General features: G+C 46.7%; 2 protein-coding genes across 2 annotated transcripts; one reads left to right on the top strand and one right to left on the bottom strand.

Moving 5' to 3' along the window:
- Nucleotides 1-917: 917 nt before the first annotated feature.
- LOC142814090 (acetylcholinesterase-like) lies at nucleotides 918-2492 on the bottom strand. The gene is made up of 2 exons (XM_075892030.1): nucleotides 1884-2492; nucleotides 918-1316 (listed from the first exon to the last, which is right to left on the bottom strand). The coding sequence occupies exons 1-2, from the start codon at nucleotides 2364-2366 to the stop codon at nucleotides 1038-1040; spliced, it is 762 nt and encodes a 253-aa protein (XP_075748145.1). The 5' UTR covers nucleotides 2367-2492; the 3' UTR covers nucleotides 918-1037.
- A 2723-nt stretch (nucleotides 2493-5215) lies between these two features.
- LOC119172602 (uncharacterized) lies at nucleotides 5216-25612 on the top strand. Its single transcript, XM_037423758.2, has 6 exons — nucleotides 5216-5348; nucleotides 17286-17638; nucleotides 19421-19644; nucleotides 21781-22061; nucleotides 23916-24191; nucleotides 25109-25612. Coding segments are annotated over exons 1-6 (1488 nt in total). The 5' UTR covers nucleotides 5216-5346; the 3' UTR covers nucleotides 25461-25612.
- The last annotated feature ends 282 nt before the right edge of the window (nucleotides 25613-25894 follow it).

Genomic DNA, 25894 nt, shown 5'->3' with positions numbered 1-25894 from the left:
CGAAGCGCCTTGAACAGCGTCAACGTTGGCGCTATAGTTGCAGCGGCAGTGCCACTGCCGCGGAGAAGAGTATGGAACAGAGGATGGCGGAGCAGGTAGCTGAACGTAAATGTCGATATCGACAAGCGGACCCCGACGTTCAGGCCAGGCAAGCCGAACATAAACGTCAACGTCGACTGGAAACTTCTACGGAAGCAACACGAGCACAGCACGCCGAGGTGGAACGTCAGTGTTATCAAATCGACCCCGAACTCCGGCTTCGTTAAGTCGAAGAGCAACGGCAGCGTCGAGAGGCAGCTCCCGATTCTGAATCAACGAGGCGACGCGAGTTTGAGGCCAGAACAGTCATCGCCTTCGAGATACCACGCGCACCAACGCTAGAAATCGCGTACGGTCTAAAAATAAAGGTGCAACAACGACGAGTATAAGGGTCTCCTCTCTTCTCAATGCGTTCTCTCACTCTAACTTTCAAAGGGTTGTGTTAGGAAGTGAGACAATTCGGAAACTCGATGTGCACTCTCCCCCGCCCCCCTTTCTTCGATGCGGTTTACATCCCACTGTGGCTGCTCGTAGGGGGAGACGCGTAATTTTAAAGAGTCGTCCGGTAATTGGCGTATTTTTTCACAACTCTTGTTAAATACAGCATAATCCTCATAGTTCACGAATGGCAGAATGATACGAAGGACTCGAGCCTTAATAAATAATGAGTAGTTCTATATAAGTAAGTCGCTGGTTTCAAGAACTCTTAAGCATGGATTTTTTGTTAGCGGGAAATATACCGAGTGAATCGGCAACTTTAACAACAGCGTCATGGTATTCAGTTGGCAGTATATTACTCCTTTGTGCATAGTAAACTGAGTTAATTAGGTTGACCTGAGGTGACAGCGCTTTTATCAGTAAACTCTAAACAATGCATGTCAAATTCACCTCACATTTTCTTTTACTCTGTTCTAAGTAATTGTTCTTATAAAGCTATTTGTAAACTTTGAAAAAATGTTCGCCACCTTACCCTTCACGGGCGAATGAAACAACTGCCTTCATAATGAAAGCGCTGAATTTCTGTTCTCTTGGGTGTAGTTTGCGTGTTCAACAAAAGGTATTCCAAGAACGTACGGTACATCCTCCATATGCGTGTTTCGAATCCACTCCGGCATGTCAGATTTCTGGGATCTATGACCAAACACAAACCGGTACACCTTGCCGCCTTTCGCTGTATGCGACTCAGCGAAAAATCTGCTCGGGCAATAGAAGTAGTCATTGCCAATGACATCCGCCACAGCTTGTCTGAGTTCGGTATTGTTACTAGGGGAATCTTCCTACAGGTAGACTTTGACCAACGTAAGGACACTGTCCTTTAGCCATCATGGCAGGATATCCTCGTACAGGATATTATTCAACTCTTCTCCGTCATAGTCTTCCAGATCTCCCCACAGAAGCTCAGTGTCCGGTTGCATCACGTACGCGAATGCTCCTTCATTCGCTGTAACGCTGACCATTGCGTCAACAGGGTGAAAACGTTTTCAGGAATGGCAATAGGTGGTGATAAACGTGGAAATTCTGTGTCGAATGTGGGCAGAAAAGACAATATTTTCGGCGCTGTCACATTCTCGGAAGCATCGCTGACTTCAACAGCCGATTTCCCTTGAAGACACGTGAGCACAGCTCTCCGGGCGATTTTCCAAATCTTTGAAGGTATTTACGCCGCCCAGAAATTTCGACGCGGCATTTCCTTTACTAGTGGTTTGGCAAACTGAATCTATGTCACTGTCTGTGCTTTGTCTCCCGCTCATAGGAAAAATGCGGCGAAACAGGCCACTGCTGTATGGTGACAACAGAATATCGTGAATGGCCGTAGCACCAGAGCTTTGGCCAAATGCGGTTACCAAATTCGGATCCTCGCCGAAAGCTAGTATGTTTTCTTGCACCCAGTAGAGCACAAACAAATGGCCCCACAGACCCACGTTGCCAGGAATAGTCGGCGCGTCCAGGTATCCAAATATGGACAGTCGAAAGCTGCCCGACACAACAACGACATCGTTGAGGGCTGATAAGGCGGTGGCATTATATCTTGTTTCGTAGGCTGAACCTATCTTGAATATTCCGCCATAAAACCACACCAGGACTGGGAGATTCGCTCCTTGTGTAACGTTTGGTGTCCACACGTTCAGGTACAAGCAGTCCTCCGAGAGCGGCGTCGGTATGTGGAAGACCAACGGAACTCGTGCTTGCATGCATGAATCTTTCATGGAAGTTGCCTCGTAGATGTCGTCCCACGAATCTGGAGGCTGTGGCTTTTGAAAACGCAGTTCACCGTTTGGTGGTTTAGCGTATGGAACTCCCAGAAATACCTGCAGCTGCTCGCCCATGAACGTTCGTGTTTGTCCGCGGACGCGTCCATTAGTCGTTGACACAACGACGGCGGACACTGTAGCGATGTGCCCCAAACAAGTTAATGCTGTGATCGTCGCCCATTTAAGGGTGCTCCAGGAAGATGCTTTGACTCTGTCGATAGAAGAAAGAACAGGAAATGTGGTTTGATTTCCGGCCACAATTTGCATCTGAAGTACTGATTTCCACCATGGGAGAGAAACATGCTGCATTTACACTGCTTATCTTTTTCCTTTCATTTGCATTACTCATAACGAAGTTCATTGCAAAGGGCTCAGCTGTAATCACTGTCATGTATATAGCAAAAACTCACAATATATAGCAAATCACGAGCCACATTTCTTTGTGTCAAACTTCTATTAATGAATGCTGCAATGCAAACGAAACGCTCAGCATCCCGCCAGTTAAGAAATCTGTACTGAGGCACACTACACGTAGTTATGACCACCCTTTCGCTCGGTAATTAAACTTCGCAATGAAGTCCCAGATTTCAAGCTGTAAGTTATAAGTTATAGTGGTAGCAGGAACATGTGCAAAATTTAAAAAAAACTGCTTTCCACGAAGGCATATTTTTTTTCTAATATTATATACTACCGTGGACATGGCTTGGTGTATTCAGAATGGGTAAAGCTCCGAATCGCAGTCTTGTTCTAAATAGGCTGTCATATTTAGAGGCTCCTATAAAGAACTAACAAAGAACACATAGGAACTCCCTAATGGCATAATATTGTAGGCGGGGTATGACTACGTCTGATAAGACAAACCCATACTCGGCTATTTACAAAAACATTTAGTCTATAAAACAGCATAGCGAAATGCCTGAAGCTATAATTGCCCGGCCACTCGCATATGCTTCGCTCACCTACAGAGTGACCTACTGCTGTTAGAGTTGCTGAAATTCCAGCTGAAAAATGTTACACCGAACTATATAGTCCGGACTGCCATACGGCATGAATGCGTCAAAACATAAGTGTGTATATGACCGGAAGCGGCTGACACGTACACGACAAACCACTTCTTCGCGAGTTAAAATGATAATTATGCCGGAACTAAAAATAGTGAGAACTTTGGTACGATGAAACGAAAAGAAACAGTGGCTGAAATAGTCGTTTCGAAGAAGGTTATTTGCAAAATTGTGTGAAGCCGAAATTTTGTGAAGCCGAAAGACTTTCTCTCTTTCAATAGCTGTCGAACTTCACTTAATGTGACAGCGCTTTCGCAATATTTCTTTGAGGCGTTTCGTTCAATAATCGAAATTATTCTTGTGACAAAGTGTCAAAACGGTTAGTAGATGTTATAGCGATGCTCTTGCTTACTGTTTTCCCGTTGAAACGGACCGATACAATGGTGTTCCCGTTCTTGCTTTCACAATCTCCTTTGCCTCCTTCATGTACATCATTGAATTCTTGTGCGCAAACACACCAAAAGTGCAAATTCACTTGGCCCACATAATGACCACTACGTTTACTAGTGGACACCTTGAAAACTCCTGCGAACGTCAAAAGCGCTTTCAGCTTTTCTAGGCTGCTACACGTGCCAGCCTACTCCACCAGTGCGCAAAAACAAAAAATGTTGACATTGCAGCCCGACAGGTGTTAAGACTTTCCGGTTAGCGAAAAAAAAACAAGAAACAAAATCTTCGTTCAGCTGACATAGTGCACAGATGCAGTGCGTCGCTCCATGAAGCAAGGACTGCTGGCACGGCTATAATGTCTGATGTCATATTTCGTTTTGTTCTTGCAGCTAGCGTTGTATAGAGGTAAGGCCGAACAGCTGGTGTTCCTTTCTGGATGTAATATTTCTAGATATGCCAAACAGAGCATGCATAAAAGGCGTACGCTCCAGTCATCTCTGTCCTGTGTCGCCCGCAGGTGGCTCCAGAAATGAACACTGCTGGCAATGAGCCTTCTTCTGAGACTTTTGAGTGCGCTATACGAATAACACGTACAATTTTCAATACTGTAACTTTGAGGAATTGCGACTTGCATTTCAGCACCGAAAGAATGGCATACACATATACTATAGTGAGGCTTTTGGTATGCTAAAGAGAGCTATAACTAATGCATAGTGAAAAAAAACCAAATAACGAATTATTCAAGCAATAACACTCTTTTTGGCCCAAATGAACGCTGCAGGACGAGGAACAAAACACCCAATTTAGTTTGCATATATTTCTGTAAAACTCTGTTGCGAGCTTATGAGCAGCCTGCCCTTATGCACTACTGTCTTATACTTCCTCGAATTCTCATAATTGGCAAAAAAAAATGACAGAAACGTCTGACCCCGGTCTGCTTTACCAGTCATGCCTACTAATAAGGCAATACTATCTGTTAATTTATTATGAAACCGTTATACAAGCGAGCAATTTTTGCTTAATTAAGTGGCCCTACCGCCCTTCGTAAAACATTCTTCGTACACTTTGAACACTAGCAATAAAAGTCTCATGTATTGTTCCTCTAAACACTGTTGTTGTTTTTAAAGTATCTTTCAATTCCAGCTTAAGTATTTGTTATTATTTGTTTACTCCCTTTTATGCAACGCCGACTAAATTCCTTTACACATTACTGTACTTAATTAGGCTTAGTTTCATCCACACTATATTTAAATGTTTATTTACCTCATTTAGCCATATTTTTTTGCACGCCTTAAATTGTGCTTTCTTGGTCATGACCCATGCTTCATTGTGGGTTTGCGAGATTCAAAAAAGTAATCGTAGCAGCCATGGGTACGAACCATGGCAGTTGATTCATCATCATCATCAGTGGTCATCATATATCGAGCCCACGTGTATCCGACTCGTGCCACGTGCGTGTTTTAGGGTGAAGAAGAGAAGGACCACAGACGAACAAGAACTAGGAAAGGATTTCATCGTGGTTAATCTTCAAACATCTGCTACGGCTACTTCCTCACCGTGATTCGAAAGACCTCATCATAGCGACGTCCGAGGAAACACGTGCGATGTGAGGTTCAGCGAACGTGCGCTCGAACACGCAAGTAGCTGGTCGTGCTTGCTCTGGGGTTTTGGCCTAAGTTTGTGTAGTGGCTGTGGTTTCTTTGTCTTTATTAGGTGTTCCTATAGTGCTTTTACAGCTAAGTAAGCGCTTTTAGCGCTAGAAAGTTCACTTAGATGCAGTTTTCTTCACCTGGACCAGGGGCTTGCCCCTGGTCTGCTTCACTTCCGCCACAGGATATACCAGTGGATCAGTTTCTACGCAACGGCATTCCCGCAGTTCCTGTGGCCCTCGTCCCTAGCAACGACGGCTTCATTCGGATGAAGAATCCGAAAGTGATCCAGGCGGAGCTTAGAGCTGTGACGTCTCACTTTCACAGCATCACAGAGGTCCGCCAGTTCGGCAGAGGTGGTGTTCTATGTTTTTCATCTGATCAGCTCTGTATCCAAGACCTATTGAAGTGCTCGAGTTTCGCGACCAATCCGGTGAGCGCCTTTATTCCCCCGCATCTGGCATGTGTGAAAGGTATTGTTCGCGGTGTCGATGTTAACTTGACCCCGTCTGAGGTATTAGAGATGTTTGCCATGACTGGTGCTATTTCCGTTTATAGGTGTGCACGACTAGTAGAGAAGCAGAAGACGCCGACTGAGTCGGTAATTGTAACTTTTGCTGGAGTGAATCTCCCAAGCGAAATCAAGGCATGGCCACTAATATACAGAGTGGAACCGCTATCACCGCGACCACTCCAGTGTACGAAGTGCTGGCGATACGGTCACACTATTAAAGGATGCAGGTCAGAACTCAGATGCCGAGTGTGTGGTGACAACCACGAAACAAATTACTGCAAAGCTAAAGAAGAGAAATGTTGTCTCTGCAACGAACAACACTGTGCAGATAATCCTGATTGTTCTGCAAAGGCTCGAGAAATGCAAATTCTTGAAATTATAGGGCGTAGGCGCTGTTCTCGACGAGAAGCCCTAGCGGAAATACAGACTAGAACTCAGGGGTATGCCAGTGTTGCAGCACGACATCTCTCGGAAATAAATGGGCCGATTTCCCTGAATATAGCGGAGGCCATAGAAAAGGCTCTAGAAAAAGCCATGGAACGACTGACTTCTAACCTTTGCGATTCTCTATCTCAAGTTTTGGCTAACCAGATGACTCGCATATTTGGTACAGCGGGAGAGTCAGGCCTAGTATCCCAACATGTTGAGAGTTCACGACCAATAGCTGACGGTGAATCTGAAACTGCGCCATCGTCTTATCAGCCCGCAGGAGCCTCTGCAATAGGCGTTCACAGCCAAAATGAGGAATTTGAAACCGCACCATCGTATCCTCCGTCTACAGCACCCTCTGCAGTAGATATACAGAGTGTAAGTGAAGACAAAGCTGCATATACAATAGATTCCGATGACATGGATTTGGACCCTAGGTCCCTGAAGAGATCTAGATCCCCTGTGTCAAGGAAAACTAACTCACCGAAACAAACAAAGAACAAAAAGTATCTGAAAGAAAAGGAGAGCCTTTCAAAGAGGGATTTCTTGAAAGAAAGCATTCTAGAGAAAGCTATAGCGGAAGCAGCTCTTTCGAAACCATAGGGTCGCTTAAGATTCTCCATTGGAATTGCCGATCAATCCTTTCTGCATCTACGGATTTGATATACTTGACTTCTAAATTCGCTCCTGATATTATAGCATTACAAGAGACATGGCTATCTGTACATAATTTGTTCCATTTAAATAACTTCCAATCTTTTCGATTAGACCGTCCATCGAGAGGTGGGGGTCTAGCTCTCTTTATTAGTAATAGAATGAGTATGAAAGTCAAATGCTCATACAAACATATGTCGCCAGAATGCGAAATTTTGGCAGTAGACATTACACTGCCCAACTGCTCTCCCTTCACTTTAGTTAATATTGTGACGAAGGAACGCGTTTATTTACAGGAAAATGGTTGAGATCGGTACAGCTCAGAGCCAGAAACCGGCGACCGAGCTGCTCGTGAGCCAGACAGCTTCTACCTCTTCCTCTTCATGCGCCCATCGAGGTGTGTCATTTCCCCCGTTCGCAGACGATGCCCACTGGGCGAGTCAATAGGAAGGTTGGTGGTGATATGGCTTGAGGCGCGCGACGTGTGTCAGCTGTGTCTTGCTAGAGCGCCGACCATTGCTTGTGACGCCGGAGATGACGTATGTGACGTCACTGAGACGGTCAATGACTACAAATGGTCCGGAGTAGTGGGCCAGAAACTTTTGGCATAAACCACGTTTGCGGACAGGTGTCCACAACCACACCAGGTCACCCTTTGTGTAGGCAACGGAGTGATGGTGGGCGTCGTACCGGGTCTTGGAGCGCTGTTGAGATGCAATGGTTCGAAGGCGTGCGACGCGACGGGCTTCTTCAGCGCGGCATAGTGACTCGGCAACCGATGTTTCCACATCTAACGTAAAAGGCAGAATGGTGTCGAGGCAACTGCGAGGGGAGCGGGCGTAGAGCAGGAAAAAGGGCGCGTACCCTGTTGTCTCGTGTTTCGCGGTGTTGTAGGCGTATGTGATATAGGGCAGTACTTCGTCCCAGTTTTTGTGCTTGGCATCAACATAAATTGACAACATGTTCGTTAGCGTCCTGTTGGTCCGCTCTACGAGGCCATTCGTCTGGGGGTGATACGGGGTTGCGTGGCGGAATTGGCTGGCAGACAGGCGTAGGATCTCTTCAACGACGTCAGCGACGAACTGACGTCCCCGGTCGCTAATGACGACTCGTGGAGGGCCATGACGGAGAATGATATGCCGAAGCATAAACTGCGACACGTGAAAGGCTGTTGCAGTAGGTATAGCCGCAGTTTCTGCGTAGCGCGTCAGGTGGTCGACGCACACGATGACCCATCGATTGGCACTGGCTGACCGCGGAAACGGACCTAGAAGGTCGACACCAACAATCTCGAAGGGAGAGCTAGGAGGTAGTACGGGATGGAGAGGTCCGGGTGATGTAGTCGTGGGACGCTTGTGACGTTGACATTGTTCGCAACCCGCTACGTATTTTTCTGTGTCGCGTCGCATCTTGGGCCAGTAAAACCTTTGCTGGATGCGATGAAACGTTCTGGCGAAGCCCATGTGCCCACTGGTTGCGTTGTCATGGCAGAACCGAAAAATTTGGGGACGTAGAGCGCGTGGAACTACCAGAAGCAGACGGGCGCCTTGGCCAGAATAATTCTTCTTGTAAAGGACGGCGTCATGGACTACAAAAGAGCTTGAACTGGCCGGGTCATTCGCGGAGGCAAACAGGTGATCTAAGCAATGATCCTCGTGCTGTGCTGTCCGGAAAGCCGCGATGTCAGGAAAATGAGAGTCAATAGCTGTGATAAAATCGTCAAAATTATCAGCTTCACACTCGGTCGTTGGTAGAGGAAGCCGTGACAGGCAGTCAGCGTCTGCGTGGCGATTACCGCTCTTGTAGCGGACCGTGAAGTCAAATTCTTGTAACCGTATGGCCCATCGCGCAAGTCGACCAGATGGATCACGTAGGCTCACCAACCAGCAAAGAGAGTGATGATCGGTGATGACTGAGAAACGACGACCGTAGATGTAGGGGCGAAACTTGTGTACGGCGAAAACGACGGCGAGGCACTCCAATTCGGTAACCGTATAATTACGCTCTGCCTTGCTCAGGGACCGGCTTGCATAGGCGACGACGTGTTCAGCATTGTTGTGTCGTTGAATAAGCACCGCGCCGAGACCAACTCCACTGGCATCGGTGTGGATTTCCGTGGAAGCAGAGGGATCGAAGTGGCATAGTATTGGCCCGGAAGTGAGAGCGAACTTTAGTTGCTTAAACGCTGACTCACAATTTGGTGTCCAGTGGAAAGGGACGTCCTTGCGCAGCAAGTCAGTCAGTGGCTGGGCCTTTTCAGCAAAATTAGGTACAAAGCGGCGAAAATAAGAGCATAGGCCCAGAAAGCTTCGTAGCTCGCGGATAGACTGTGGCTGCTTAAACTTGCTGACGGCGTCCACTTTCTGCGGGTCCGGCCTAACACCAGCTTTGTCCACAAGGTGTCCTAAAACCAGTGTTTGCCGTTCACCGAAACGACATTTTTTTGAGTTCAGTGTCAAGGCGGCTTTCTCCAAACATGTTAGAACAACGTCAAGGCGATGATTATGTTCTTCAAAAGTTCGTCCAAAAATAACCACATCGTCCAGGTAACATAAACAAATTTCCCATTTAAGGCCTCTCAAGACGGTATCCATATAGCGTTCAAATGTTGCCGGAGCATTACACAAGCCGAACGGCATAACATTAAATTCAAATAGACCGTCTGGCGTTACAAAAGCCGTCTTCTCTTTATCAACTGGATCCATGGGAATCTGCCAATACCCGGATCGCAAGTCTACCGAAGAAAAGTAGGAAGCTGAATGAAGGCAGTCAATTACGTCATCAATGCGGGGGAGGGGGTACACGTCCTTCTTGGTTATAGAATTGAGACGCCGATAATCAACACAGAACCTCCAGGACCCGTCTTTTTTCTTTACCAAAATAACAGGTGCAGCCCACGGACTTGACGATTCTTGAATTACACCAGTGGCTAGCATCTCGCCAACTTGTTCAGCAATAACTTTGCGTTCGGACACGGACACGCGATAGGGCTTTTGTCGGAGAGGATGAGCAGAGCCAGTATCGATCTTGTGACGAGCGCGCGTGGTCGGTATCTGAGCCCTAGGCACCGTCCGTGCAAAATCAAATACTTTAGCATGTCTCGCCAGCAGTGCAACCAGGTCTTTGCGCTTCTGTGAGGAAATGGACTTGCTAACCATTTTTGAAAATTCAGCTTCCATACCAGAAGTTTCCGGACCCGCCCTTTCAAGATCGCTTAAAGCTCCAATGCAGGTGCTGCTCTGCTTTTCGAACAGGGCAGGGCGCATACCAGCCGGTAGTACAACCGACTCGGGTGAGCTGTTTATCACCCATAATTGAGCCGTCTCGTCTGCGAGAGATACAATGCACCGTGGTACAAAGATGTTTTTCTTGAGACAAGCTACAGGCAATGGCTCAATCACTATGTCACGTGAATTCAAACTCGAGTTGGTTTCCGAAGTGGTCACTTGTACGCTGGCCGTGGACCACGCTGGCAGAAGTACATCTTTAGCTACAGTGAGGTTACCTTTCTCACAATCAGGCTGCTGGGCGAGAGTAGACAACAGAACCTCACCTGCTCCACAATCCACGGTCGCACGACACTCTCGCAAAAAGTCTATGCCAAGTATAACGTCATGCGTTGATTGAGCCAGTACTGTGAATTCCGCCTTGAACGTTTTACCGGCAACACTAACAGACGCAGTGCAGACGCCGACAGGACGCAAGAATGCGCCGCTCACTGCCCGAAATGTGGCAGGTTTGTCCCAGTGAAACATAACCTTACGGCCCAGTCGTTGCTTAAAAACTAAACTCATCACGGAAACACTTGCGCCAGTGTCTATCAATGCCATCGTGGGAACGTCGTCAACAAGTACCTGAACCTTATTCTGAAGCATAGAAACTGGTGGAGGCATTCTTTGATGAAAATCGGTACGTCCAGCGACCTCACCTCCGTCGGCCGCGCTGGCTAGTTTCCCGGTGGCGGAGACGACATTCGTGACCGGCGCCGTGGAGATGGTGACCGAGGTGGACGGGTGGTGGGCGGCGTTAAGCTGCGCACAGATCCGGGCGAATCACTCCGGTTGATCGGCTGGTAGGCGTGCCGCTCGTCAGTTGGGTTGGGGGGCCAGTAGGTGTAGTCAGGCCGTTGGCTTCGTTGTGCAAACGTCGCGGATCTCTGAGGGAATGTCGAACGTGGATTACGTCGCATTGGGCAAAATCGGGCGATATGTCCACGAACACCGCACTGGTAGCAGACGGGCCGTTCACGGGGCATAGGGAACGTCGCTGGATGTTGAGGGTACGCGGCGCTCTGTTCCCACTGAGACGCAAAAGGAGGTGGATGGCTGTTGTAGCCGTAACGACTGTGGGGAGCATGAGGCGGCTCTACATAAGAAGACGCCGGTGGTGGAGCCCTTAGCTGAGGGCCGCGGTTGGAATAGCTGCGCTCCTCGAAACTCGTAGCATTGATACTTGTGGACGGTGTATCGCACGGTGGTTCTCGGGCGTTCAAGGGCGCGTAAAGGTGACGACGAAGTTCCTCACGTACAATGAGGCGAATCGTTGACGAAAGGTCGGTAGGCACGGAGTCTTGGCACACATCGACAGTGGCGACGGTCGTAACATTGGCAAGGCGTCCGAACTTCGTAGTGATGCGGCGAGTCTTCAGGGCCTCAAACGTTCGGCAGTGCCCAATCACATCGGCCACAGACTCAAGACTCTCCTTGCCGATAAGGAAGTGGTAGACGTCTTCCGCAATTCCTTTGAGAATGTGGCCCACCTTGTCCTCTTCCGTCATGTTGGTGTCCACACATTTGCACAGTTTCAGTACCTCCTCAATGTAGGTTCTGCATGTCTCACCACAAGCTTGAGCTCTCTGCGACAACATTTGCTCTGCACGTTTCTTCTTCGTCGCAGGGTCGCCAAAGCACTTCTTGATCTCCTCCATAAACTGGTCCCATGTTGTCAAGGTGTCTTCGTGATTCTCGAACCACACTAAAGCACTGCCATCGAGAAATAGACCCACGTGGGACAACTGGCTGGCCGCATTCCAGCCATTGGCTCGGCTCACCCGTTGATAGTGGCTGAGCCATTCTTCAACGTCATCGCCAGGTTTTCCTGTAAATGTGCGTGGCTCTCGGTAGTGGAAAGACGGCGCCCTCGCGACCGGCTGCTGGATGTCTCCGTCCAAGTTCATATCTTGAGGTAGTGGTGGCAAGCCCGCTAGTCGACGGCTGCGGCGAAGCTCGTGCTCTTGCGGTTCCGTCGTTAGTAGACGGCTGCTCTCCGGTCTCGCTTGACAGTAGCTGGCTTACCCAGCACCTTCCACCACAACTGTGACGAAGGAACGCGTTTATTTACAGGAAAATGGTTGAGATCGGTACAGCTCAGAGCCAGAAACCGGCGACCGAGCTGCTCGTGAGCCAGACAGCTTCTACCTCTTCCTCTTCATGCGCCCATCGAGGTGTGTCAATATGTATTTTCCGGATGGAGTTCAAGACACACGAAGTTTGGATCTAGCTACAAAATCGTGGTGCAAAGACAAAGTTTTAGTTGGAGACTTTAATTCCCAACACACGAGTTGGGGTTTTAGAACTGATCTTAGTGGGAAACGCTTGTGGGAGTGGACAATGGACAATGACCTGACGTGCCTCAACGTCAGAACCCCCACATTCATTCGTAATCACTCCAGGTCGGCCTTAGATTTAAGTTTTGTCAGTTCAGCCATTAGTACTTCTTCTTGGAAAGCGCTGGACTGTGGCACCAACAGTGACCACTTACCGATAAGTTTTGAAATTTCTTGTCCGATAATTCCATCTTGTTCAAATGTAAGAGTATTTGTAAATTACACTAAATTTAGGAATGACCTGAAGTCAGCACTGGCTTTTCACTCGGAAGAGAGCGATGATAAAAAAGCACTGAAAATAAACGCAGTCATTAAACGATCCTACAAAAGAGCCGAATTTACTGTTGAATCCACAAAAAGAGTATACAGCCGTTGGTGGAATGATGAATGTACAAGAGAGCACCGAAGACGTCAGGCAGCTTGGAAGCAGCTCTTACATAATCAATCCCCACAAAACTGGGCCGATTATAAATTCATTGCTGCGGGCTTTAAAAGAACGGTAGCTCAGGCTAAACAAGATTATGACAGAAGACATTATGAATACCTGTCGAAGCCTAAAGATATGAAAGCACTGTTCCGATATATGAGAGCTCGGAAAATCTTGCCATCACCAGTTAATGTAGCTTTTGATAATCTGACGGCACAAGAAATGACCACTACCTTAGAGGCTATCGGTAAAGGTCTGGAAAGCAGATTCACTTCAGTAGTGCCAAACAACTGGCACAAGTCTACGACAAAGTCTGACTTTGAAGAAGTGACACAGACTGAGGTATCCAACGTGATTAAACATTTACCCTGTGCATCTCCTGGCCCAGATGGAATCACAGTACCCATGATTAAAATTCTGTTCAATTTATCGCCTCGAGACGTCGCCAATGTTATTAACTACTCCTTAAAAAACTCATGGGTGCCGCAGGATTGGAGGATAGCAAAGGTGATTCCAATACTAAAAAAGCCGGGTGGAGGATTAACAGTCGATAATATCAGGCCAATCTCTTTAACATCTAACATGGTCAAACTAGTAGAGAGGGTCCTACATAGCCGAGTAAGTATCTGGATGGCAGACAATTTAGTAATAAAACCGAACCAAATCGGCTTTCGTAGTGATTTCTCAATTTGGTGTGCCCATGCTGATTTAGAGAGCCGAATACAGCTCGCGCGTAAAAGAAGGCAATACGCTGCTTTAGTAACGCTTGACATAGCCAAGGCGTATGACAGTGTGGAGCACTTCATATTGTTAAATACGCTAGAGAGATTGAACTTCCCACAATATTTTATTGAGTGGGTGGCAGAATTCTTAAAATCAAGAGAATTCTACTGCGTCAAGGATGGATGTTCCTCATCTAGATTTAAACAAACGCGCGGAGTTCCCCAAGGAGCAGTCTTATCTCCAGTATTATTTAATGCTTTAATGAGCACAATTCCAACAGATCAAGAAGTTACTGTCTACATTTATGCTGATGACATCGCACTCTTTGCTGCTGACTGTGGTATTTACTCATTACAACTTAAATTACAAAGATATATTAACATGTTGGAAATTTGGTTGCAGTCGATTTCGTTATCGTTAAATGTCAACAAAAGCGCGCTCATGGCGTTTCCGCTTGCAGAACCATTTTCAATTTCAATTCTATATAAACAGGAACCCATCCAGCAAGTAGACTCTATAAAATATTTGGGAATCATTTATAATGACAAACTTAACTGGAGTCCACACATAGAGTATATAACTACCAAAGCACAGCGGGCTTCAGGCTTACTACACAAGCTAAGTAACCGGAAATATGGGTTACGGAGGCACACCTTGATAACGTTGTACAAGATGTACATGCGCCCCATCATGGAATTCGGCTGCATATTATTCTCGGGTGGCCCTGCTTATAAAACGAAACCTCTAGTTGTCTTGGAGCGAGAAGCACTGCGAATGTGTCTGGGACTCCCTAGATTTGTGGCTATCAACGTACTGTACCAGGAAGCGCGCCTGCCTACACTACTTTGTCGATTTCGAATTTTGACCGTACAAGCATTTTTAAAATTTTATAGCTTACCGGCAAGAAGATCTCAATATGCTTTTATCGCAAACCCAGACGCCTTCTTCCTTGCTCATTGGCCACGGTTTCACACACCTCAGATAATGTTTGTACAAAAAAATCTACAAAGTATAAATGTGAACATTAGAAATGTAATTGAGACTAATGACTCGAATTGTCATGTTATTATTGAGTATGATGATATATTCCCGCAAAACGCCAAATTACAATCCCTCAAATTTTTAAATAGCATATTATTAGATTACTTAGAGCATGCAAAAACTAAAAATATAATAGCCACAGATGCTTCCGTAAATAATCAAAAGGCAGGTGTAGGCATTGCCTCTGATTTGCTTGACTGGTCCTTTTCAGTGAGACTGCCTGATTTTACTCCAGTTTTTGAAGCGGAGCTCTTGGCGATTATTTTAGCTCTTCGAAAACTTCCATCAAATCAAAACAATGCAGTAATAATGACGGATTCTCTTTCAGTTTGTGCAGCTCTGACAGCTTCAGAGAACTCTCGAATTCTAAGCACATTCAAAACATTAGTACCGCCGCAGTTGAGACTCCTGAGATTACTATGGGTTCCGGGTCACTGTGGATTAAGATTAAATGAATTGGCCGATTCCTTAGCTCGAGCCGCACTTGATGGGCCAGTTTTGCCCATACTGCCAGATGTAGAATATATCACGGCTATAAGATATCGAAAATCGGCAATCTCCACTGATACGATAGAAAAAGTAATTACATGGACAGACTATAACCACCTCATGTTTCCATGGCAACCCCACTGGAGTCAGTCCAGAAAGATCGAAGTCTTAATCACTAAATTTCGATGTCGTGTCCCCCCCCTAAACCTATATCTACACAGAGCTGGTCAGACAACATCACCCCTCTGCGCATTCTGCGGAGAAATGGAATCACTAGATCATTATTTTTTGTATTGTCGCCGCTACGAAATACTTAGAAAAAGGTTACTAGTTATGCCATTTCGGAAAATAGGTCTTACATTGACGGCGGAAACGGCGCTAAGCTTTGGCGCCTCAGCTTTGGGACATTGCCACAGGGATGCTTTCAATGCCGTTTGCGATTATATTCAGGCAACCAAGCGTATACCTTTGTGATCTTCAATCAAAAACAAAAAAAAAATTATTTATTACTCCCAAGGGCAGAGTGAAGTAAACGCAGCTAAGTGGTAAACATAACACCTCAAATCTCAAAATTGCTCAACTTGATTTTTTTTTTTCGTTTGCTCTTTTTATGTTGTTTTTATTTTTACATTAGTCTTATTATAATACCAATTAATTACACATAGTTAAAATGATTATAGATAAACTGCACTACACTTTCTTGGCCAATCCCCCTAAGTGGGTATGAGCCAACCTCCCAGGGAAACAAAACAAAACAAAACAAGAACTAGGAAAGGATTTCATCGTGGTTAATCTTCAAACATCTGCTTCAGGTGGATTTTTCGCTATGAGATACTGCAAGGTAGTTGTTAACTTTACGTTGGTATATAAGTACAAAAAGTGTTTGGCACAGCCTCAAAATGTTCTCACCTTCTCAAATAGAGTTGCTCTCAAACTTTCGTCATAATAACGGTAGACGGAGCGTTGCAAAACGCAGGCCCAAGAATCTGTCAGGCTACAAATGCGAAGTCCATCTCCTGATCGTAATCAGATGTACATCGAATGTATGAGCGAAATCTGCAAGCCACCAACTTCATGACTTAACTGAACAACACAGAGTTTTCTTTCTCTAGTAATTACTGCTGAACACAAAAAAAGTCATAAATCCGAAACACCTTACCCAGAACAGCACATTACGCAACATACTTGTATTTTCTGGCTTCTGCGGAAGTTCAAATGGGGGCGACAAGTGTCATAGACATCTCATATCTTTCCACAACTTAAAGTGGAAGCGAAATGAAGAAACAAATCAGAAATGAAAATGAGTCAATGCAATAAAAGAAAGTTTGCGCAACTGGCATGGAGTCGAGCAACGCTAAGACACAGCAGAATTTGTCGGCGCTCGGTTGGTCCTAGCTAGACTAGCCACATGTGCAGTTACACTCCGATGCACGCCGAGTTTACATGATCGACTTGTAAATCAAAAGTATTGGCTAGATTTTTATCTGGTTTGACTGAGTGTCTGTTTCTTTATATTTATTTTTCTATTCGTCTTTTTCTTTTTGTCTCTGTATACCTTTCTAACTTCTTTTTTCTATTTCTTCTCTTTCTCTCTCTTTCTCTGCCTATTTCTCGCTTCCTCTTTCTTTCTCTTTATTTGATTATTTTTTCTCTTTTTGTTGCTTTTTTTTGTGTGTGTTTCTTTCTACGTCTTCATCTCCCTATTTCTTTCTGTCTTTCTTTTTGTCTTTACAATTTTTGTGCTCTCTCTCTTTGTCTTTCTTTTTGCCTCTTTCTCTCTCTCTCTCTCTCCCTGCACTCGTTCTATTGCCCATCCCAGTCACTGCGTCCCATGCCGGACAAATCGACGCAGAGAAGAGAGCTCATCGTGCGCAAGTGCTCGAGGAGCGAACCAGAAGACAGGTCGAGCTAGCGCCGACATGACGATGATAGTTTCTTGTCTGCAACGCGAGTATAGGACAAATGGCGGGCACAACAGCTCTGCTATAATCAATGTCCTAATGGGTTTGCAGGCCTCCAGCCTCCGACCAGCGGGGTCGGCGGCCGTCGGCCGACATATCAAGTGAACAGCAGCCAGGCCAGAAGGCTATCGAGGCCCTCCGTAACTGGCAGCCCTCGGTTCGCGGCGGCACGCCAGCCTCTGGTAACACGGTCACCGAGCTGGCGACCAGCGGACACCACGTCGTGTGCGCGTTAGTCGCCTGCCTCGGGTCTTGCGCCGCCGGTACCACACTGGGCTACGCGTCGGCGGCTATGCCTTCCATCGAACACGAGGCCTGGTACGATCTGCACCACAACATGGCTGAAAGCCGCTGGTTCGCCGACATCCTGCTGCTAGTGGCGGCACCCGCAGCACTCGGAGCAGGTCAGAGGCCATACCACATGGTAGACCAGCATTGCTATTAGGGCTGCAAGTACCGCGGTGAAGCAGCGCAGTGATAGTAGAGGCTACGTCAAAAGCAGAAGTTGGCCTTGTCTCTACTTCGCAAATGCAATACACAGTAGATGGGCATTATGAATGCGCTAGAATAAACTACTCGCAAGCATCACTTTCAAGAGAAATTGCGCAAAGGTGGCAGTGATATACGATCTGACAACATCAATACAGGCACCGAAAAGTAGTTTGGAACTTTGGGACAGAGAAATAAAATTTTATACGTTGCAGACACTGACTGACAATTCATCATTCAAGCTGTACCTAGATGTGCAAGTCACCACTTTTAACTGCAAGTATACAAGTCAACTGAAGTGCTGCAACTCGAACGTGACTTGACAAAGAACAATCGGCAACACGTTTGCATACAAAGAGACATCGAGCGTTTATTGGATCTGTCTCCGTGTACCAGGACATGATACTTGTGAGTAGCAGTCCAGCGGGCCGCTCCCTGCAGGTCGTCTGCAGAGATAGCGAGAACGCTTCATAAAAAGAAATTATATATACGCCAATCACGTGGACGGAAACCCCTGTCCGGATGCCTCATGTTGATCTCGGTGACCACCCAGGTCCATTGAATAAAGCCCTGGCAGACCTCGGGAGGGTCGTCGCAGACGGCATCGTTCTTGCAAATATCATTAGTTGTCAGAGTTCTGCTTGCTCCAGTTTTTGCAAAGCAGGCAAGCATTTTTGGCATCTTTCACGCAGTCCTTCAAGGTTCCCTAAAACACCTAGCGTTCGAAATGTAATAGTAGAGTTGCCGTTCTGCATGAGTCTAAAATGAACATGTAATCGCGAGAATATTTTTTTGGAAAGGCTGCCGTATCAGCGGAATTAGACGCGTTTCATGATCGAAACCACGACGTAAGATGTTGGTATCTTACACCGTGATCGAGACACGGCCCTAACTCGTGTGGCTCCTTCCCCCACTAAGCTCACTGTATTGTCTCTTGTCTGCTCTTCCCCAGTTGTGTGGTGCATGTGGACTTGCTTGCCTACGAAGGTATTCGCGTAATGGCGCCATCCGCACCTTCTACTGGTGGATAGAGTTTCCTAAAATTAACTAGAGGGGACTCTGGCGCTGCGATCGTTCAGCGACCATGGGAATGATGGGTAGTACACACATTTGCCTAGTCTTCGTACTTGCGGGCGGCGAATCGTACTTGCGGCTTCGTTTATTGCTGTGTTTCGGATTTGTTTTGAAAGAAAGATTCAACCTTCTTGAACTTCTTCACCCAACTTGGAAAGGTAAGTTAAAAAAAAGGGTGGTGAAGCGCAATTGTTGAACATTTGCTGATTTTTGTTTCGTCAGAAAACAGCTTAAAGTCACACGAACATACACGGAGCCAAAAGCAGGCCAGAAGTACGAAGTTTAGACAAATGTGTGTACTACCCATCATTCTCGTGCTCAGTGAAGCGCCGTGCGTTGCAGCTCCCATAAACACTAGCACCAGAGTTCTCTCTGGTGTATATTAGGAAACTCTATGTACTGGTGACCTTCCGCCCAACGCTGACGCTACCGGGAAAGCCCTGAGAGCAGCACGAGATCGTTGTCTTTTGTGGCGCGCTCGCGGCGCGTAGCGCTTCCACGTTAGTGACTGCTGATTTCGACGGAATTCTGACCTATATAACCGTACTTACTGCGAACGTTACAAAATAGTATCGGAGGTTGTTCCCAGGCCCTGGTTGATCTATGGACGCACCACGCTGCAGGCTTCTTGCTGGAAATGCTAGGTAACCGGCTGATGCTGCTGCTGTCCACTTTCGGCCTGCTGGGCAGCTGGCTGAGCCTGCTCCTCTCGACCGGCACGTCGGCGATCCTCGTGGCGCGCCTCATGGCCGGCGTTTTTCTCGGCGCCATCTCCAGCTCAGCCGGAGTTCACGTTGCCGAGATTTGCCCCAGCGAACGCCGAGCATTCTTCCTGGGATTTGTCGAGGTGAATCGCGAAGTTCGGCTGGCCAGTTAGGTGCGTCGCCTGTGCGCAAAGTGAGCCTCGGAACGCACTTTGGCATTTTTCACCTTACGTGGTAAAAGCCAGTGTACGACCTTAAGAGGCCAGTAAATTCAAATAACTCAATCGTTAAGCTTGAATACGGGCCTTTTGTGAGCCGGATAGAGTAACTTTCTGAAATAAATGAATTAGAAGCTACGATTGAAAGTGCACGTTTTCATTGCGATAACAGTCGTACCGACGCTTTCAGTTTTCACCGCCAGCGTAAGTTGCTACCGTCATACACTGTATATTTAGAGGGATATATAAAGAAAATAAACAAAAAAAGGTAATTCAGAAAAATACTTTGCGGCGTGCAGAATCGAACATTCTACCCCTCTATTCGGAGCACGTGTGGTTAGCCATGCTCACAAAGCCGCGCGTCCTTCAGCGTTCAAGCAGTAAGCTGTTTGTCGGGAGAAATACCAGCGTGTTTTCAGCATTACGCATTACCAGTGAGGTGGTGCAGAGAGTGCCCTCGTCGTAGCCCGGCGCCCTGCTAGTCACGACTCGGCGACGCGCTCTCATGCGGACATCTCCCACGCGTACCTGGCCCCGCGAAGGACAAGGGGGGGAGGGGGGTTAGACGCTCACACGGCTTGGTGGCGTTAGCCACCGCCCGATCTAAAGGGTACAGCCATATCAATCCATCCATCCATCCATGTGCGTGCTTATCTCACGCTGGGGAGAATCGTACGCCTTTGGCCAATTGTTTGAAATTGTCTGTATCTTACAACATGGCCTTGGGCTTTCACCGGAACGATTGTGTTGTAGTTACCGTACGCACAAAGGTCACTGCACTCGCTGCACAGTCTCCTTTCGTGAAAAAGAGCGCGCTTTTCAGACATAGCAAAGTAACAACTGAGACACGTGTTTGCATTCATCTGTACCTGTGAGTGCGTTTACGGTGTTATTTAAGCGTGAGCAATGCGGTGCACGTTGTTGTGATCTGCTTGCCATTCTTCGCGGGACATTCCAATTTGTTGCTATCGCCAACATTGCTTCATCTTTGCGGCAAAGCTGGGATTTTTTTTGTTGTTCTTCATTGATATATAAATCAGGACAACCTGTCGCTTATTCTGGCTAAACCGTTACGCGCGTACTTTGTCGCGTATGTTTTTGTAGCCACCTGATATCTTTTTAATGAGTAACAAACACTATCTTGCTAAACCACCGTATCAAGTGTTCACTGTCACAGGCATCCACTGGGTTCCCTTCAGATGGGGTGAAGGTTCGCCGCAGGGTGCTCCCTCCCCCTCCCCTAATATCCGAATGTATGGGGTCGACTATGCACCCCCTCTCCAAGTCGCAGCGACCACTCCTCATAATTATGTGAATGTATGAGCCTGGTTTTGCGCCTCTCCTGCCCTCTCCCTGTGCGCACGCCTACGTTCGCTGCATAACGAATCGACGGTTTTATATGCCAAAATTACGATAAACAATGAGTAGTAATGAACTGCGGATTGATTTTGGCCTGCTGAATTTATTTCTCATGCGCATATATCTAGATATGTGGGTGCCTTTGCATCTTGCCAAAATGAAAACGCGGCCGCATATAGCCCGTACTATTAACCACGACGTCGTGTTCTGGAGCGCAGCACGTTAACCACTAAGATACCTTGCTGTGTATGATCACATAATGTAACCATCTTCATGATGTGACACGATTTCATCTTATACACGTTTACTATATAAAAAACGCATTACGATAACAGAAAATAACCGCTGGAGAAGTGGATAAACTTGGGCATAGTTAGGTTGATTGATTTAGGTTTATATATTTTTACTTTACGTTTTTTTTATTTTTATGTAGGAACCGATGTGTTACTGCACAAAGGTTGAGTTCTCAAATAATTTATAAAACTGTCACAGTGATCGCTGTAACTTTTTATTACTAGCTCGTTAGGCGGCGACAGAAGTGACGCCGTGAAAGAGGCCACTACAGTTTCTGGGTGGTCAAAAATGAAGCCGCGAATGATTTAATAACTCGAAAAAAAAAACGGTTAGAATATGAAGTAGCCAACGTGTTGGTATGAAAACCTTTCTCAGACTCTAACTTTTCTTCGCTTTCGTCCACGATAGGTGGCCAGATGTGCTGGGATGCTGCTAGCCTACGTGCTGGGCCAATTTTTCACGTGGGAGATACAGGCCGGCTTCTGCATGTTGCCGCCCCTGGTGCTGATGTGCATGCAACGCTACGTCCTGGACAGCCCCCAGTGGCTAATGCGCCACGGAAAAAAGGCTGAAGCCCGGGCCGCGTTGTTTAAATTTTATGGCCTCGACGTTCCCATCGAGTTCAGGATACGATCAGCTGATGATATTGCCAAAAAGAACTCCAATGCCACGCCCATCAAGTGCGCAAAGTGAGCCTCCAAAAGAATTGTTCTAATATTTATTTTTTTCAGCATCTGCTACACTCATAGATGTCATTGTGTGTCCCTATAAGCGTTACCAAGTTAAGAATGTAAAGACTTGGCAATCCATACTTCAGGTGCACGAAATCGCATCTACCAGAGTTTAGAGTGTAGGACATAAATTTTCATTCCAAGTATTTACTCTACATCATCAAATCGCAAGCACGGAAAATGTAGATGCGCACGTAGATTTTGGCTGTGAGTTGACTTAAAAGAATAGACTGCCGGGGAAGTTGGTCGTTCACAATGAATAAAAACAGCACGAAAAAAAAGCCGTACAAGGCCACGAAAGTCAAACGACAATCTGATACTAGCAAGTCAACTTTTACGGGAAAAAACTTTACGTGAAAATGCAACCAACCCCTATACATAGCCAATATAGATTCTGCGAAGGCATTTAAGTTACTGGATATACCAATAGTCCTGAACGAACTGTGGAATCGGGGAATCGACGTAGCCTGTGTAAACATACTGAAAGAAATCTACAGCGCATCCACAGCCACCCCAGTCCTCCATTAAGAGAGCGGCAGAATCCCAAGAAATAAGGGTGTGAGGCGGGGAGACACAATCTCTCCAGTGCTATTCGCCGCTTGTTTACATAAGGTTTGAGGTTTTCAGGAGCCTAGATTGTGAACAGTTAAGGATAAGAGTTAATGAAGAGTGCCTTAGTAACCTGCAATTTGCTGATGACATTACTTTGATGAGTAACTCAGGGGACGAATTACAGCTCATGATTGCTGCACTTGATACGGAGTGCAGTAAAGAAGGTCTGAAATTGAATATGCACAAAACTAAAGTATTTTGAAACAGTGTCGGCAAAATACAGCGCTTTGCGATAGGTTGCAAGACATTGGAATTTGTAAAGAAATACATCTACTTAGGACAGGTAGTCACTGCGGAGCCGAACCATGAAAGTCATTAACAAGGCAAGAAAGATAGCGTGGAGCACATTCAGTGAGCATTGTGAAATCATGACTGGTACACTGCCACTATCCTTAAATAGGCAGGTATTTGACAGCTGCATCCTGCAATTACTTAGCTACGGAACAGAAACCTGGAGGATGGCAAATAGGGTTCATATTAAGTTGAGGGCGGCGCAACTAGCGATGGAGAGGAAAATGATAGGTACCACCTTGACAGACAGAAAAATAGCAGATTCGGTCAGGAAGCAAACGGTGACATGGGACATCTGTACTTCAAATCAAGGCGAAAAAAATGGACATGGGCCGGGCACGTAGCACATAGGCAGGATAACCACTGGTCATTAAGTGTAACTGGCTGAGGTTCCCAAACAATTCAAACGCGTGAGAGGGAGACAGACAGTTAGGTGGGCCGATGAGATTAAAAAGTTCGGAGGCACAACGGAGCAGCAGAAAGCACAAGACCGAGTTGATTGGCGGATTATTGGAGAGGCCTTTGTCCTGTAGCGGGCATGTACAGGCTGATGATAATGATAATGATGATGATGATGATGATGATAATGATGTGGCACCCTATATAACCTTTAGAAAATATTTTCCGAGCAGTGCACTTGGGTTCTTTGGTGATGCATGTACACAAAATTGGAGTATGTAAGCTGGTTTTCTTATGGCACTGATGCCTACTCATAGCCTCGATACCTTCGTCGTCAACGGTGTGCTGCGTTATACCCTGTGTACTGGTTCGAACATGCTTTTCATCAAGGCCTTTCATACCAAAATAGCCCTCGCCGAGTCACTTCTACGCCATCTGCGGATTAGCTTCGCTTCGCAGGCCATCCTGCTTGACAGAGTGGATGATTTTTATGTCCGGGCTGTCACGCAGGTCTATGGCATTGGCGTTGCTCCTCCAACTCCTTCCCGAGCTGTCCGGCGTTCGGCTTTTCCTGATGCGCGGTGATCAGGTGATGCTGTCGCTGGTGGCAGAAACGGAATCACGGGATGCAGAGGGCGTGCTGATGGTCGCTGGCCATGTCGCGCTGTCCGGAGTTTTCGCCTCACTCACCAGAATCGGCGGACGGCGACACCTCCTGGTGCTGTCCGCGTTCATCACTGCCGTCTGCATGGTCGCACTCAGCCCACTCAAGCACGCCGTATTCAGGTTGACGCCTCTCCTTTTGTACTTAACATAAAGCAACTGTTCGCGTCGCACTGTAAGTGGGAGGTGTCGAATTAATGTGCCCAGCACGAGACAAGCAGCGACTCGCTTAAGTCTCACCGAAAGGAAGATGAACACATACCTATGTTCGAAGAGCAGTGAATACCAGGAGGCTTGGGAATGGCCACTTGAAAATATGCGGACCGGTAAACAGCGAGATGTGGACGTGCATGACACATTTCACATGAATGAAGAGATAATGAAACATGACCAAAAGTAATGACGTGCAGGGCAGCTGTTGTTACCGTGGAAATTAGTTTGCTTATACCATTGTCCATGGATGTACCTCAGAGTACAGGCGACCCTCAACTTCATGTGTTCGGACATCTTGCCAATCTAAGCTCCAATCAACGCACCTTGGCTATTTTTCCGCCTTAATCAAAATTCATCGCGAGACGAGCATTCAACTGCTTGATTCAAGCAAACAAAAAATCCTCTCAAGGTTTTTATGCACTCGCTTAAGACGTCTTGAAGGCGGAAGCCATTTTGTGCTTTCTTTTCATTCGCTGAACTGACTTAGTTTCCCGCCTTCTAAAGGCCGCCTGCATTTCACATGATTTTTACACAGCCCCCAGAAGTGGAAGAATTAGAAGCTTTCTGCCCCTTATCTGGTTCTGCGCTGCCTTGATGATCTAACCCGCTTTGAGCAAGCGACGCCATGTGATTACGCCATTGTATGACGTCCCGCTGTAGGACATCGTAGAAATGTCATGATGCAACCAATATTGGCAATCTGTAACACCACAACGATGTCACATTGTGACGTAATCATTAGATGATTTACTTCTTTGCATCACTCGGTCTATGCTCGTGTTTGATGAGGCGTTTAAGGCATTCATTCGCTTTACTAACGAGTGCAGCCACTGGACAGTAGAGGATCGTCCCAGGCTCACCGACTGGAATGGCATCTACGCCATCGGCCTGCTCCTGGCCAGCTACTCCCTGGGACTGGGTCACGTGCCCGCGTTGCTGGCCACCGAGCTGCTTCCGGGTCACGTGCGCTGCATAGGAGCGGGGAGCTCGTGGGCCGGCCGCTGGTTCCTCGCCTTCCTTTTGATGCACGAAGATGCCTGGCTCAGCGCGGTAGCGTCGAGTAGCCGAGGGCTCGCACCAGGTCTCGTCCTGGTGGCCGGAGCCACGATGGCTGCGCTTGTAACGCCGGAAACCGAAAGCCAGACACTTTTGGCCATCGAGAGCATCGTGTGCCGATGACTGGTCTAGTCAGTCTTCATCTGACACTTCCTCTGACTCTGAATGTAAAGCCGTGAATCGATGAGCCTTTTTAGAATGGACCTTTCTTTTTATATCCGGAATAAGCGAAGCACTAATTAGTTTTCAAGGAAGCCGATAAAGTATGTTTTCTCCACTAGTACACTCACTTGTGTAAACCAACGTAAACCTATATACTGTGATTTGAAATAATGAATTCTGTGTTGCATAAATTTCAACACTGGTGCGGATGCGGTAATCATAAAATAGCTTTGACACTATCGCCTTTCAGAGTTAAAGTTTCGGAAGTTAGCTCGTACGCACATGCGACACATAAACATCGTAGCACGTGCATTTTCATATACCGTTCCATCTCGCAGTGTGACCTTAATAGGCACGCATTGTATTGATACGTTGCCTAAGTTCCCAGCTCTGAC

Source organism: Rhipicephalus microplus, chromosome 4, assembly GCF_043290135.1.
Source record: "Rhipicephalus microplus isolate Deutch F79 chromosome 4, USDA_Rmic, whole genome shotgun sequence".
In the NCBI taxonomy this organism is placed as follows: Eukaryota; Metazoa; Arthropoda; class Arachnida; order Ixodida; family Ixodidae; genus Rhipicephalus; species Rhipicephalus microplus.
The sequence above is the reverse complement of the archived record's forward strand: the minus strand, read 5'-3'. Positions and strand labels throughout refer to the sequence as shown.